General features: G+C 39.8%; 1 protein-coding gene across 1 annotated transcript; it reads left to right on the top strand.

Moving 5' to 3' along the window:
• The first annotated feature begins 284 nt into the window (after positions 1 to 284).
• LOC113007846 (gamma-crystallin M2-like) lies at positions 285 to 1,599 on the top strand. Its single transcript, XM_026144846.1, has 3 exons — positions 285 to 480; positions 570 to 812; positions 1,156 to 1,599. The coding sequence occupies exons 1-3, from the start codon at positions 463 to 465 to the stop codon at positions 1,426 to 1,428; spliced, it is 534 nt and encodes a 177-aa protein (XP_026000631.1). The 5' UTR covers positions 285 to 462; the 3' UTR covers positions 1,429 to 1,599.
• Positions 1,600 to 14,513: the final 12,914 nt, after the last annotated feature.

The following is a 14,513-nucleotide window of genomic DNA, read 5'->3' as shown; positions in this document are numbered from 1 at the left end:
ACGTCTGGCAGAGCTCATGTGATAGCTGTCAGCTGACTTTGTACCAAGGTGGGGTTGCTGATGGAGGGTGGAGCATCACCTGTCCCCTCCACTCAAGCCTAGTTAAAGCCAGTATCATGTTGCTATGTGCCCACAAGCCAACTTTACAGCATCAGGTGCAGCTGCAACAGCTTTGCAGCAGACACTTTAATTGGATCAATAAATCGTTTCTGGAATCAGGCTTTGACAGATCAAAAGGTCAGCCACTGTAAACACTGTATAAAGCTAAAACAAATGCAGCATCAGCCATTGTGCTGATATAAATGCTGAGGCTATTAAAATAACAATGATGCCCCTGGCAGTGCATTTCAGTGTGCCCACATACACTGCATATATAAATCTGGACCAAGGCTGTAGGCAATAATGTCTATGTAAAAGGTGGGATAAAGAAACGGTGCTCAAAAATTGGTGTGAGGGCCAAACATGGACCGTGTGGGAAAGGTAGGAGGACGAACATTATCTGATTTAAAGATTCAACTGCAGCAGCAGCACCTCGAGCATGAAGTGTGAATATGCATATCCATTCACAGATCGTATTTTATGAAGACAGAAACTTCCAAGGTCGCTATTATGAGTGCAGCAGTGACTGTCCAGAGCTGAACGCCCATTTCAGTCACTGCAACTCTATCCGCGTAGAGAGTGGGTCCTGGGTACTCTACGAGAGGCCTAACTACATGGGCTACCAGTACATACTGACCAGGGGGCAGTATCCACATTATCAGAGCTGGATGGGCTACAATGACAGCATCAGGTCATGTCGGATCATACGGAACGTGAGTGGAATTAATCAGTCTTTAGTAACTTTTCACCTCATGTCATTAGTGTGATAGTTTAACTGTCTATTCCAGATGTTACATTTATTGACAATGAAAACCCCAGTTAGTCTTCACTTAGGTTCAGGTTTTAATCAGTTTTATGACAAATTAGACTGAAGAGCTTAGAAATGATAAATGATTTATATTCCAAGATCAATGTCGGATATTTGCTAGTGTCTTTTTCAAATAGATTTTTTTTAAAATGCATACTGCATTCACATGGCTGTAGATGCCAGTTAGCACTGTTGTAAAACACAAATGGTATTACCACTCAGACTGACCACTGATGTTTGCATTACAGACCTCTGGTGCATTCAGGGTCCGTGTTTATGAGCGTCCTGACTTCAGCGGTCAGATGTTGGACTGCACTGAAGATGAGAACAACCTGCCCGACCGCTGGCACCACCGGGAGGTTCACTCTGCCCAAGTGCAGGATGGCGCCTGGGTCTTCTACGAGCTTCCCAACTATCGTGGACGCCAGTATCTCCTGGAAAGAGGAGAGTACCGCCGCTTCAATGAGTGGGCTGCAATGAGTCCCAATGTGGGGTCTTTCTGCCGTGTCCATGACATTTAGACAGTCTATCGCATGTTTTCAGTCTATCTCATGTTCTTTGCACATTTAATAAAAAAGAATTGTGCTCAGTATGTGTATCCCTTCATGCTCATGAGTGCTGGAAAGTGTAAAATGATTTTCAAACCCTCCTCTGTCCTGATGAAAAAGAGCATGATTTATTAAACTTTAAAATTCCTCTAATTCTTCTTTTACTCGTAACGCCCTCTTTACTGCATCCACGACCTGATCTAAGCTTTTCCTCAAGCAATACAGATTAATGACATCATTACCAAATGAATTTGAACAATTTTATGAATATTGTTTACATTAAATTCACTGAGAATAGGTATAAGCAGGATGGAGTGGGTGGGGATGGGTGTCGGGGTGACTTGTGAAAGAAGGACAGCAACAAGATGAAAATGAGACTTACTGTAATGTATAGTTTGGAGATGGTGGCACTGGAGGCGTTAGGCTGTCAGAGTTGAATATGCTGAGGTTTTCTCTGGGAGTGACCAGCTCAGGCTGAACAGATGGTTGGGAACATGTACAGAAGGATAGTGGGCATATTGGACAAAAGATATAAAATATTGAGTTGCCAGGCAGGAGGAAAAGAGGAAGATGTCAGAGAGGATTCATGAATGTCATGAAGGAAGACGTGGAGAGGGTTGGTGTGACAGAAAAGGATGTTAAGCACTGGGCGAGATGGAGGCAGATCTGGCGACCGCTGAACAGAGCAGCTAAAAGAAGAGGAAATGCTTATAGTAACCAATACGGCTCCTCTAATATTCTCATAAACATAACAGAACAGCTATTGAAGAGATGCAGAGAAGTATTAACAAAGATTCAATAACATCAGTGTCGTGACTCAGTGTTAGAAAGTGTTTATTTACATTTTTCCCCCACATTTTTTAACGTGTTGATTGGAACAGAGACTTATTTTATTTCTCAATCAGTCATCATTAAGGAGTCCGTGGATTTATGGAGATGCTGTTGACTGAATGTGGGGATATTTCTTGCAGCTGGGAATTTTAAAAAGTAACCTAGGAGTTGAGATATATTACATAGTGATGTGCGATGCCACTGATTTCCTTTCCGATCTGAAACCAAGTAAAATTCAGGGTGGTATCAGCGATACTGATCCGATACCAATACTTTGTACAAAAACCTTTTTTTGTATCTCCCCGTGAGAGACGTCTGTCTCGCCCTAGCAGCACCTGTCCCTCTCCTCTTCAGTTCGCCTCAACATACGCTCGTCATATTCTGTGATATGATTTGCTCTGAGGTGTTTGACAAGGTTAGAGGTGTTGCCACAACACCTCACTTTCTTGCCACATGTATCGGTAAAATACGTCCACACATGACTCCGTTTACGCTCAGCCACTGTTGTGAGTGTGCACGCCAGGGGCTGCGACACATTTATACAGCTGTATTTCACACATGACTATTAAAGGCGGAAGAGGAAGTAGTTCCTTCCAATGTAGACAATCCGAATGATATAGTTTCTTTCCACTCTATAAACTACAAATTTACCCTAAATTACTAAAATATCGATATTTTAATATGAGAATCGATTTTAGAGCATAAATGACTGGTATGGGAGGAATCAATATTTCAGTATCGATCCGCACATCACTAATATTATAAATGGCTAAATGACCTCCTCAACATGTCTTGAAGTTCTCCAGAGGCCTGGGAATGAGCTAATCATTTTATTCAGGTGTGTTGACCCAGAGTGAGATCTAAAACCTGCAGGACACCGGCCCTCGAGGCCTGGAGTCCGACACTCCTGGTGTAAACTATTCGAAGAGTTCAACTTGACAGGAACAATAGTCCTTTATTACCTCTTTAATGTCTCGGTGCAAATATGTGTTCAGTCATTATTTCATGCTTCCTATTTTCATCGCATCAAATGAAATAAATGTTGCCATGTATGTAGTTTGTTTAAATGTTAAAGGGTTAACTTGGCTAAGTTTGGCTAAATGTTAGCAAAAGAGCAGCTTACAGGCATCACAGCATGGACAGAAGAAAACAGTACATAAGGAAGGTAATAATGTTAAGGATGGCAAAGTAAGCACACGGTCACATCTTGCTCGAGTTAGAACAACAGGTGTTTTAAAGGGTGCCTGTATCCCACCCTGCTGTGTCCTAATGTCAGTGCAGGTGGTGCTGCAGTGTGACACCCAGCAGACAGGACTCCAACAAGGAGGTCACAGGGCTCACCTAAACCTGTGGACAAAGAGGAACAGCCTGCTGATGACTCAGTGGGATTTGCCAGTAAGAGCTTGAAGCACACCAGCTGCTGTTAGTGCTGACGCTCGCTGGAACAACACTATGACCGCAGCAACACAAAGGGAGCCCAGCCAGCATGTTCTCCTAGCTGGGGTTATTCACCTCTAAAGCCTCTTTGTTTGTGGTGACCCTTCATGTCCTGACTGGATAGGACAACGAGAGAGAGATAGAGAGATAGAGGGACAGAGAGAGAGCATGAGAAGAGAGAAAGTGCACCCTCTTATGGATCGTGTGGGGAGCAGCAGTCTGGGTCTGTCTGTTTCTCCATTTGCATCATTACAACAAACTTTCAGAAAGCGTTTATGTTTAATTATTAGTGAAGGCTCCGTTTCTATTTCAGTTCCAGTAGTGTCCTCTACACAGCTCTATAAAGAGAGAATAGCTTTAGTGTGTCAGAGAAGTGATTTGCACAGAAATCATTCTCTGTAATGGAGCAGGGAATGATTTCAGTGCAGATTTTTATGATTCAGAAAGCTTTTGTTATTATGTATAACTATAAATTATATGGGTGGATAAGACAGACCTGCTATTTACATCCAAAACAATGTGTACGAATAACCACCCAGTAAACTTTTATCGGTCATACAATTGCATTAAATTCTTGAAAATGCAGCAATAGCACAAGAATAAAACAAAAAATAAATAAATAAATACATAAGAACAGTGAATAAATTAATACATTAAAATAAAAAACTGCAAAGAAATAAATAAATTAATGCTTTTAGAAATAAGACATCTAGATCTAGACAGACCCAGAAAACTGCAGAATGCATTTATAATAACTGTGTGCATTTACATATTTACATATTTACAAAATGCAGAGAAAAAAGGATATGCAGATAACAACGTCATCAAGAACTGAATATATGTTCCCTTCTTGACGCATGTAATTGGCTGTAAAATATGAAAGTGGCGATTTCATAAACACAAAACATCAACGACACAATCAACAACACAGAAGGCAAGTATAACTGTATTGGAAAATTGATGCATTTAAAATGTTCACAATTGTAATAAAAACAGAGATCTCAGTGGTATCAATCCATCCCAGTCCTTCACAGTCCAGCTGAGGGTAAGATCATGAAGACTCAGGTGGAGATTTTCTGTAGATTTTGCAGGAATTAGCTGTTGTAGCTAACGGGGTACACTCATCTGGATCATGTGCATACTCCTGTTTTATTGTAGTTTCTGTAGAGTACAGCACTTACAACAGCTTTAGTCCTAAAAGATTTTGGCTGAAGAACCCCCGAGCTGCCTGTTTCCTCCAGCTCTGGTGTTTACAAGTCGACGGCTGTGATTTGTCTCAGGAGCTGAGAGGAATCATGCTAATCTTGGGAAAAGAATGCAGTTTCTGGCTGCAAGAGTTACCTTGTATGGCAACAATGAAAAAAGTCAAGGAGGGAGAGAAAACACAGGGTAGATGGAGAGAAATCCAGCTGTCTTAAACAGGGATAAGAATAGCAATGAAAAAGTTCATTTTAAAAATGAGCACAGCTACTCTGGCGGTATCACTGATTACTATGTTTTTTCCCAGCAGTACTCCTAATGGGCTGTTTAAAAGGTTGGCAAGCTGCTGTTAGAAGCCTGTGATACAGTGGTAACAAGAACCATCACTGTTTCATGCAAAATGTCTGGGCACAAAAATGACATGCAATTAATAATGCAGTACTAATGTTTGTGGTCAGAGAAATTTGTCAAATTACACTGGAGTTGAGACTTAACATTCACAAATGACTATAAGGCAATCAGTTCACAGTTTAGCACCAGTTTAGACAAAACAGTGCTCACTGGGTGGGGAATGTGAGGTGGATAACTTGTGAGATAACAGTCCTCCGTCCCCATACACCTCATTCAGGACTTATTTTGTGCAGACACCACTGTTATAAATGAGACATAATATCCAGGTGACAGGGCTTTCTCCACTGCCGCTCCGAGACTCTGGAACAGTCTTCTCTCATTTATAAAATCCTCTTCCTCTTTGCAAATCTTCAAATCAAACTTGAAGACCAACTTATTTTCAAAGGCTTTCAGATTTCTTTGACACTTTTATTCAGTTTTAGCTAGTCTGGTCTTTTATGTCACTGGATGATGTTTGCATGTGTATACTTAAACACGTATGTTATGTTCACGTATTTGTGCTTGTGTGTGAATGTGTACACTTTTGTATATGTATGTGCATATGTGCATGTACATATGTATTTCTACAAACAAGTGTATATAAGAGTCTGCCTCTGTGTGTCTATATATATGTGGATGTCTTACAATGTTTTTTATCTTACCTATTTTAATTCTTTTTTATTTGATTATATTATCCCTCTGTTCAGCACTTTGGCCGACACTTGATGTCTTTTAAATGTGCTATATACATAAAGTTGACTTGACTTTCAACTCTTTGCTAATTTGGTTCCTGATGCGTCCCATGAAACTCTATGAAAACTGGGTAAAAAGAGCTAAATTATTATACAATGGTTGGGACAGGTGGTTCTCTATTACTCAATGTATGATTCCTCGTGTCGCTTGAAGTTGTGCAGTTGTCATTTCCAATGAAGCTTCATATTTACCGGTATGTGTCAATTAAGTGTGTTTCTGCAGTGGAACCATAGCTTTGGAAGTTTATGTCGTATGAAATACTGAGTAACATACCAACAACACAAGAAAGAGCCTGAAAATGCAATAGCTATGTTTAATATTGCAAATAACTTATTTGATATGCACACTCTGAAAACCCAGTATAAGAAATGAAAACATAATAAGCCAACTTGATAAAAACAAATTATCATTAAATTTGAATAAATCTAAACTGATGTTATTTGGAAATAGTAGTTTGAATACAAATGCAAAGATTCAAATAAATGGTGTTGATATTGAAAGAGTCAGTGAAAATAAATTTCTGGGGGTAATAATAGATGAAAAACTTAACTGGAGAGCTCACGTAAGATATATTCATTCCAAAGTATCACGAAGCATTGCAGTACTAAACAAGGCAAAACAGGTATTCGACAGAACATCACTTCATATTCTCTACTGTTCCCTGGTTTCACCATACTTAAGCTATTGTTCAGAGGTCTGGGGCAATAACTATAAAACCACATTACATTCACTTTTTACTCTTCAAAAGAAAGCAATTCGAATCATCCACAATGCAGGTTATAGGGAACATACAAACTCACTATTTTTGCAGTCTGAAATATTGAAAATTGATGATATAGTGAAATTCCAAACAGCACAAATTCTATTCAAAGCAAAAAATAAAGAACTGCCAGGTAATATTCAGAGTATGTTTTTTTTGAAAGAAGGAAGTTATAATTTAAGGGGTTTTTGTAACTTCAAAACAATGAAGGTACGTACTACAAGAAAAGGCTTTTGTGTTTCTGTTCATGGAGTGAAACTATGGAACAAACTGAATATGGAATTAAAGCAATGTCCAAACATAAAACTGTTCAAAAAGAGTTATAAAAATATGATCTTCTCGATCTATAAAGAAAAGGAAAATATTTAAATTAAGTGAATGTCTCTATTTAAAAACAAACAAACAAAAAATTCATGATGTGATATTATAGTATATAGTATATCAGAAATCTGTTCACTATTTTTATTACAAATTATATCAGTAAGGAAGCTGACTAAATATTCACTGATAATTTATGGGACAGGGGTGGGATTAAATAAGTGTATACTTCTTCCCACTCCCTTTCAACATGTAAATTAATCAGAATGTTTTTTTTGTATGTAATTTGTATAGTATATATGTATTTTTTTCCCTCTTATTTCTTTTCTAAATGTACTTGTATATTGTTCACATGTTGAAATAAATTACCAATCAAATCAAAATCAACTTGCTGTAAAAAGTGGCATGTACTGTATAGGGGAGGGTAATTTATTAAAGGCGATGCTAAAATTGCTTCTGGCTTGTGCTGTAGACAGACGAGATATATTTGCTTTCGGTCTCCTGTCACCCTCATGTCCTCTGAGATGCCCACTACTGAGAGGTCGTGTCTCTGCGATGTGGCTGAGAGCCCACGACACCCTCGGCCAGCCAATAACTTCACAGTTTCCATCCCACAGCAGCCACTGAAGCAAACACATGGACTTTTGTTAACACCTTGTCAGCATGCACCTGGCACTCATGCAGACCTGCTGGGACCTTAATATGGATTTAGGCTCTATGCAGGCTCAGGCAAAATGATCCCAATTTGAGCTCCTTCCTAAAATGTTATTCTCCATAATTTCTTATTCTACCTTATCTTGATCAGTAGTAGATGAATGGTGCTTTGCAGGCGATGCAGTTTTTATGTATTTCGCATGTTGTTTTATTACATTAGTGCTTGACCTTTTAGCCACTTACTGTTGCTGGAATATTTGAAAGTTGTCTTTAAATACAGTGGGGCAAAAAAGTATTTAGTCAGCCACCGATTGTGCAAGTTCCCCCACTTAAAATGATGACAGAGGTCAGTAATTTGCACCAGAGGTACACTTCAACTGTGAGAGACAGAATGTGAAAAAAAAATCCATGAATCCACATGGTAGGATTTGTAAAGAATTTATTCGTAAATCAGGGTGGAAAATAAGTATTTGGTCACCTCAAACAAGGAAAATCTCTGGCTCTCACAGACCTGTAACGTCTTCTGTAAGAAGCTTTTCTGTCCCCCACTCGTTACCTGTATGAATGGCACCTGTTTGAACTCATCATCTGTATAAAAGACACCTGTCCACAGCCTCAAACAGTCAGACTCCAAACGCCGCCATGGCCAAGACCAAAGAGCTTTCGAAGGACACCAGGAAAAGTATTGTAGACCTGCACCAGACTGGGAAGAGTGAATCTACAATAGGCAAGCAGCTTGGTGTGAAAAAATCAACTGTGGGAGCAATCATCAGAAAATGGAAGACATACAAGACCACTGATAATCTCCCTCGATCTGGGGCTCCACGCAAGATCTCATCCCGTGGGGTCAAAATGATCATGAGAACGGTGAGCAAAGATCCCAGAACCACACGGGGGGACCTGGTGAATGACCTGCAGAGAGCTGGGACCAAAGTAACAAAGGTCACCATCAGTAACACACTACAACGGCAGGGAATCAAATCCCGCAGTGCCAGACGTGTTCCGCTGCTGAAGCCAGTGCATGTCCAGGCCCGTCTGAAGTTTGCCAGAGAGCACATGGATGATACAGCAGAGGATTGGGAGAATGTCATGTGGTCAGATGAAACCAAAGTAGAACTTTTTGGTATAAACTCAACTCGTCGTGTTTGGAGGAAGAAGAATACTGAGTTGCATCCCAAGAACACCATACCTACTGTGAAGCATGGGGGTGGAAACATCATGCTATGGGGCTGTTTTTCTGCCAAGGGGACAGGACGACTGATCCGTGTTAAGGACAGAATGAATGGGGCCATGTATCGTGAGATTTTGAGCCAAAACCTCCTTCCATCAGTGAGAACTTTGAAGATGAAACGAGGCTGGGGTCTTCCAACATGACAATGATCCAAAACACACCGCCCGGGCAACAAAGGAGTGGCTCCGTAAGAAGCATTTGAAAGTCCTGGAGTGGCCTAGTCAGTCTCCAGACCTCAACCCCATAGAAAATCTGTGGCGGGAGTTGAAAGTCCGTGTTGCTCGCGACAGCCCCAAAACATCACTGCTCTCGAGAAGATCTGCATGGAGGAATGGGCCAAAATACCAGCTACAGTGTGTGCAAACCTGGTAAAGACCTATAGTAAATGTTTGACCTCTGTTATTGCCAACAAAGGTTATGTTACAAAGTATTGAGTTGTATTTTTGTTATTGACCAAATACTTATTTTCCACCCTGATTTACGAATAAATTCTTTACAAATCCTACCATGTGGATTCATGGATTTTTTTTTCACATTCTGTCTCTCACAGTTGAAGTGTACCTCTGGTGCAAATTACTGACCTCTGTCATCATTTTAAGTGGGGGGACTTGCACAATCGGTGGCTGACTAAATACTTTTTTGCCCCACTGCAAGTCAAAAATATTTTTAAATATGTTAAACGATTACTTGTGTTTATGTACTTCCTTATTATATAAGTACTTATATAACTTTACCACCATAGTGGATTATGAATTAAAAAATCATCATGTAGCTGAAGTGCAAACTGAGCTTTAATTTAAAGTTGTTTGAAAAAATGAACTGCATTAACTCTTTAAGAATTACAGGAAGTTTTATTGGTTGTATCTCATGTTCAGAGGCTGTTTTTTGCTGCTTGATCAAGCCACAAGAGTCACGAGTTACCACAAGATGGCGGAATTGCACACAGAGTGTTGGACCGGGACCAGTGTTGGACCAGGGTAAGGCTGAGTTTAAAAAACCAAAAAGCCTTCACGAGGTGATTGATGTGTAGCATTAAAGCTGCAGCAACAGCAGTTTAAAAAAGCAGACACCCCCCAAGCCGATCTTCTCGTACAAACTGAGAATGAATAAAAAGGGACTTGAGGGTGTTAGAAAATAAGAACGAGAATTATTTTGTTGTGCTAGCTACATTTAAAACGTGAGAGAGATCGTGTATCTAAGACATGCAGTGCTATTAAGCAGGTCAGACACTCATGCTTCTACTACATTCACAGAGTATGAATATGAATCTTTGCAGCCTTGTGTAACCTACTTTTCTATTAGTACCTCTTCTGCTCTCATCTGTGCACACACACCCTTGTGTTAAAGGTTTACCAGGGAGCCTGATGTGACGTCAAACAGCGGACAAGGAAAAAAGAAACGGTATTGCCATGGAAACCTATCTCCCTCAGTTTCTCTATGATCTCTGATCTATCCTGAATCTGAGAACATGAAGGCTGTATTATTGCACAGACACGCACAAAATAATGCATCTTTGTGCATGACGTGGCAATCCTTTCAGGAAACCACATGGATGCAGAGCAGATGACTGCACAGGAGAGATTTGAATATATCTTTGGACTCTGTTTCAGATTTCATATTTATCTTCAATGACAGGCTGCTGCTAATGTAGTGTAACCACACATTTAGTCCCATATACAGATTCTGACCTTATGAACTTCAAGCCATCATCAAAGCTTTTAAGGGTGGTTTGGGAGCCACAATGATTCTTGTGTGTTTCCGCACACCAGCAAATACTTTTTGCTTTAAAACAGCCAAAACGAGGATTTGGACTTACAGATGTTAAAGAGACAGCATAATGGGCTCTGTCATGGCTGTCCAATGTTGATACTTGTGTCGGTGATTTGCTGTAATCAATAAATTAAACTGGCTACTTAGGTGGTGCATGTCTAATGTGTTATTAAAGAGTTATTAGTCTCTCATTAGCTAGTTAGATTTGGGGAAATTGATGATGTGAGCCCTCTTCATTGTGTAGAAGAATGCAATAACTTCTGTTGTTTGACTAGCAAACACCAAGTGAGGAGGCAGCATAATTCTTGTCCAGCATAAGTTTCAGCCTGAATTGGACATAAGATAAACTGAGCTGGAGACCAGTGTGTTATGTTCCCTGTAAGGCCTGTCAAACTTTGCCCATGGTGGATTGTCTATGACAGGAGCTGCAGTAAGAGATAATCTTTCTCTTCAAGGACTGGGTTAAACAGATGACTACATTTGTTTGTGGAATTTCAAACGATGTTTCAAACGTGTGTAATATGTGATATACCTTGTGTTAAACTTTCCTCAAATACACACACACACACATACATATATATAGCATGGCTCTATAGACCGACCACTTGAGTTGGGCTCTAAGGCTGTTCATAGCGCTGAAACAGCTGTCACTCGCAGCTTTGCTTTGACAAAGAAAGAAATGGCTAGAACCACTGACAAATTCTTCTTTGCATGATATGAAAAAGACGTCCGTGACTTTTTTTAGAAACTTTTTATTTATTTATTTATTTTTTAACATTTTACATGTTTGTAACTCAAAATTACTGACTGCCACTAAAAAATATGAGGAGATCACTCATCCTCATCCTGGTATTACTACATTAATTTTAGAATTCAGTTGAATATTTTCCTGATTGTTTTTCAGGCCCCATCTTATATTACCAGTCTAATTTGTTTACAGTGAGCTCACAGGTGTCACAGATACACAGGCAAAGGTTTATTACATATCCCAAGGTCATACGTCAAACACAGTGACAGAGCCTTTCCAGTCAGTGCTCCAAGTTTGGTTAATCAGTTACTACTTGACATAAAGAGTGCGGCCCTCCACCTCTGCTGTGAAGTGTAGGCCTTAAAGAAATTTTCATTCTACGGCCTTTCCAGCCCACTCTTTTCTCATTTGTTGCTGTGTGTCCACTGTGAGTACAGCATTTTGGTCAGTGATAATCATGTTTAAATTTACTTTTTAAATAAATTGTACTTAGTTTTACTAAATATCTGATATTTGTTATCATATGGTATCTACATATGAGTTACAGCACAAAGTCAGGTTTTGATTCAGGGCTTCTAAATTGTGGAACAGAAAACAACCGAGTTCAGTTTTTTGATGGGCTATCTGAACACTTCTTTTCTTTCATTGCACAGATGCATTAGGACTCTAAGTCAGCACTCAACACTTGCATTTATTTGGTTCTTGGGTCGAATGTGGTGAAGCTGCACTCTTTATTTTTGCATCAGGTTGTCACAGCCTCATCTGGCTCAGACCTACTGTTTAAATCTCCAGGGGTGTTCCTGTGTTGTTTCCAGCCTGTGGTGCACATGTTGTCCTCTTTAGCCATGCGGATTTGCTGTTGAATGAGCCTGTGAGATTGGCTGAACTGTTCATGTAATCTACTCAATTCAATCTGCGGGAAACAGAAGTATATAGAGATGTATTTACTGCGTCACACCAATTGTTTTACAGAGTAAAGCATATTCATTTGTAAATTTGCGAAACGTGTGAAGTAAGCAGGAGGTTTGCATCTTATTTTTATGATGGTGCCTAATTGACTTGGAGATCAGCAGGAAGCTAACCTTACTGTGGCATGTGTGCAGAATCTGACACTGTTTGCATATAGTGTGTAAAAAGTGGACAACCTGTTCCTCTGATAAGGCTGACTGCCTCTTTAAACAAAGACTAAATGCTGTCTGTTGCCATGAACAGATGCAGTGTGTGACTGTCCTGGAGAGAAACCAATGCTTTCATTTCTAGAAACCATAGTTAAAGTCAGTTAACTACTCATACTCAGATCGCTTCAAAGATCAATCATAAGATGTTCCCTGAATCTTCAGAGTCTTGAGATTTAAGAAAAGTGACCCAGATTCCATTTAATGCAGTGGTCCTCATTATTTTTTACATGTCAATTTTTAGTTTCAAAGCAGGTTCATGCAATTAGATTTTTCAACTGTTTTCACTTATTCCTGGGATGAGGAATAAGATTTCTAGCAAGGTTCCAAAGCTGTGACTTGGTTTCTTATCCACATAGGTGGTGTGCTTTTGACTTCTTGTTTTGACTAATTTAGGGAACGATTAAACAATGTTACTGGTCAAAAAAACAGTGAATTAAATGGTTTTTAATCCTTAATTTCATTCCATAATAACAATAAGCATTTTTATAATAACCTGGGTTGTTCATTCACTGCTATAATAGTTCAGAGAAACCAGCAGTTGACATGTGGACTACAAACTAAGGCCACAACTTTGCTTGGATAATGTCAGGTTTTGCCCAATTGGAATTTGCCCTTTCTTAATGGGAACGTGTCTCTAAGCTTTATCAAGGTGACTGTTTCTTCTGTAGAGCTGTAAGGCACTAACGCTCCCTCGGCTTGTTCAAGTAAAAATCCCACAGATGGTTCTAATTGTACAGCGGCTCAATGATGAATGCTTGCCAATCTAAACACCAGTTTATGAAGGGGGAGGGGAGGGCGAGGACTGCAGTATGTCCAACACACACAGGATCCTTATCCATGTATACATGTACACACACATGCACGCACACACACATGCTGCCAGCCACTGCCTGTCGCTGGCTCTCTGAGTGTTTACAGTGCCATAAGAGGGGGATCCTGGGAGGCAGCTATTTTTAGCTCTGGTTTCATCATTCTTCTCTCTCTGCTGTGTGCAGCTGCAGACTGGTGCTGCATTCTAATGAAGAGATGAGCGGATGGCAGTATAACACAGTGTTTTTGCTTCACACACGCAGAGAAAGGGCTACGACAAACTAGCATCGATTTCGAATCCCCAATAAATCACGATAATCACTAATAAATTTACTGTGATAGCATTTATTCATCACTCCTTTTACATTTATCCAGTATTATTTTGCTTGCATTATTTATTAGCAAAGCAGCCATGCTAAATGTGCCAAGCTGTAGCACACATTTGGAGCCTCAATCTGCAGTGTAGTAACGCTAGTTGGGAATGTTAACCAGCTGTACTCTGAACTCATGAAGCCGGCCATTGTTTCCTCCCTGGGCTGCCACAACAGACTCACCCCTTCAATTTCTATATTGTACAAGCCTGACACCCCTCACATACTCCTGCTCTCACCATTTACAATGTGATATGAATGAAACAAACACATGAAATAACTGAAAATGCCACTGTAACAATGAGGTACCTCAGTGGGAACATTGTGTAACATAGAGCAGTAGTTCTGCAACTCTAAGATTCTAGTTACTGTTAAGGACATCAACATTATGCATTTGTTTTTGGTTATTTATGTATTTTAAACCACCAGTCCCCAACCTTTTTTGCGCCACGGACCGGTTTATGTCCGACAATATTTTCACGGACTGGCCTTTAAGGTGTCGCGGATAAATACAACAAAATAAAAACAGTACCGGTACCAAAAAAAAAGAAAGAAAATTTATTCATAACACACGGGAAAATACCCAGGGAAACCAAGTTAATGATAA

The sequence above is a fragment of the Astatotilapia calliptera genome, chromosome 16, assembly GCF_900246225.1.
Source record: "Astatotilapia calliptera chromosome 16, fAstCal1.2, whole genome shotgun sequence".
Lineage (NCBI taxonomy): Eukaryota > Metazoa > Chordata > Actinopteri > Cichliformes > Cichlidae > Astatotilapia > Astatotilapia calliptera.
The sequence above is the reverse complement of the archived record's forward strand: the minus strand, read 5'-3'. Positions and strand labels throughout refer to the sequence as shown.

Bases quoted from the DNA above. Each gene is read 5' to 3' on its own strand.
- LOC113007846 (XM_026144846.1), top strand. The intron at 813-1,155 runs GTGAGTGGAATT...TTTGCATTACAG, and splicing joins CATGTCGGATCATACGGAAC to ACCTCTGGTGCATTCAGGGT.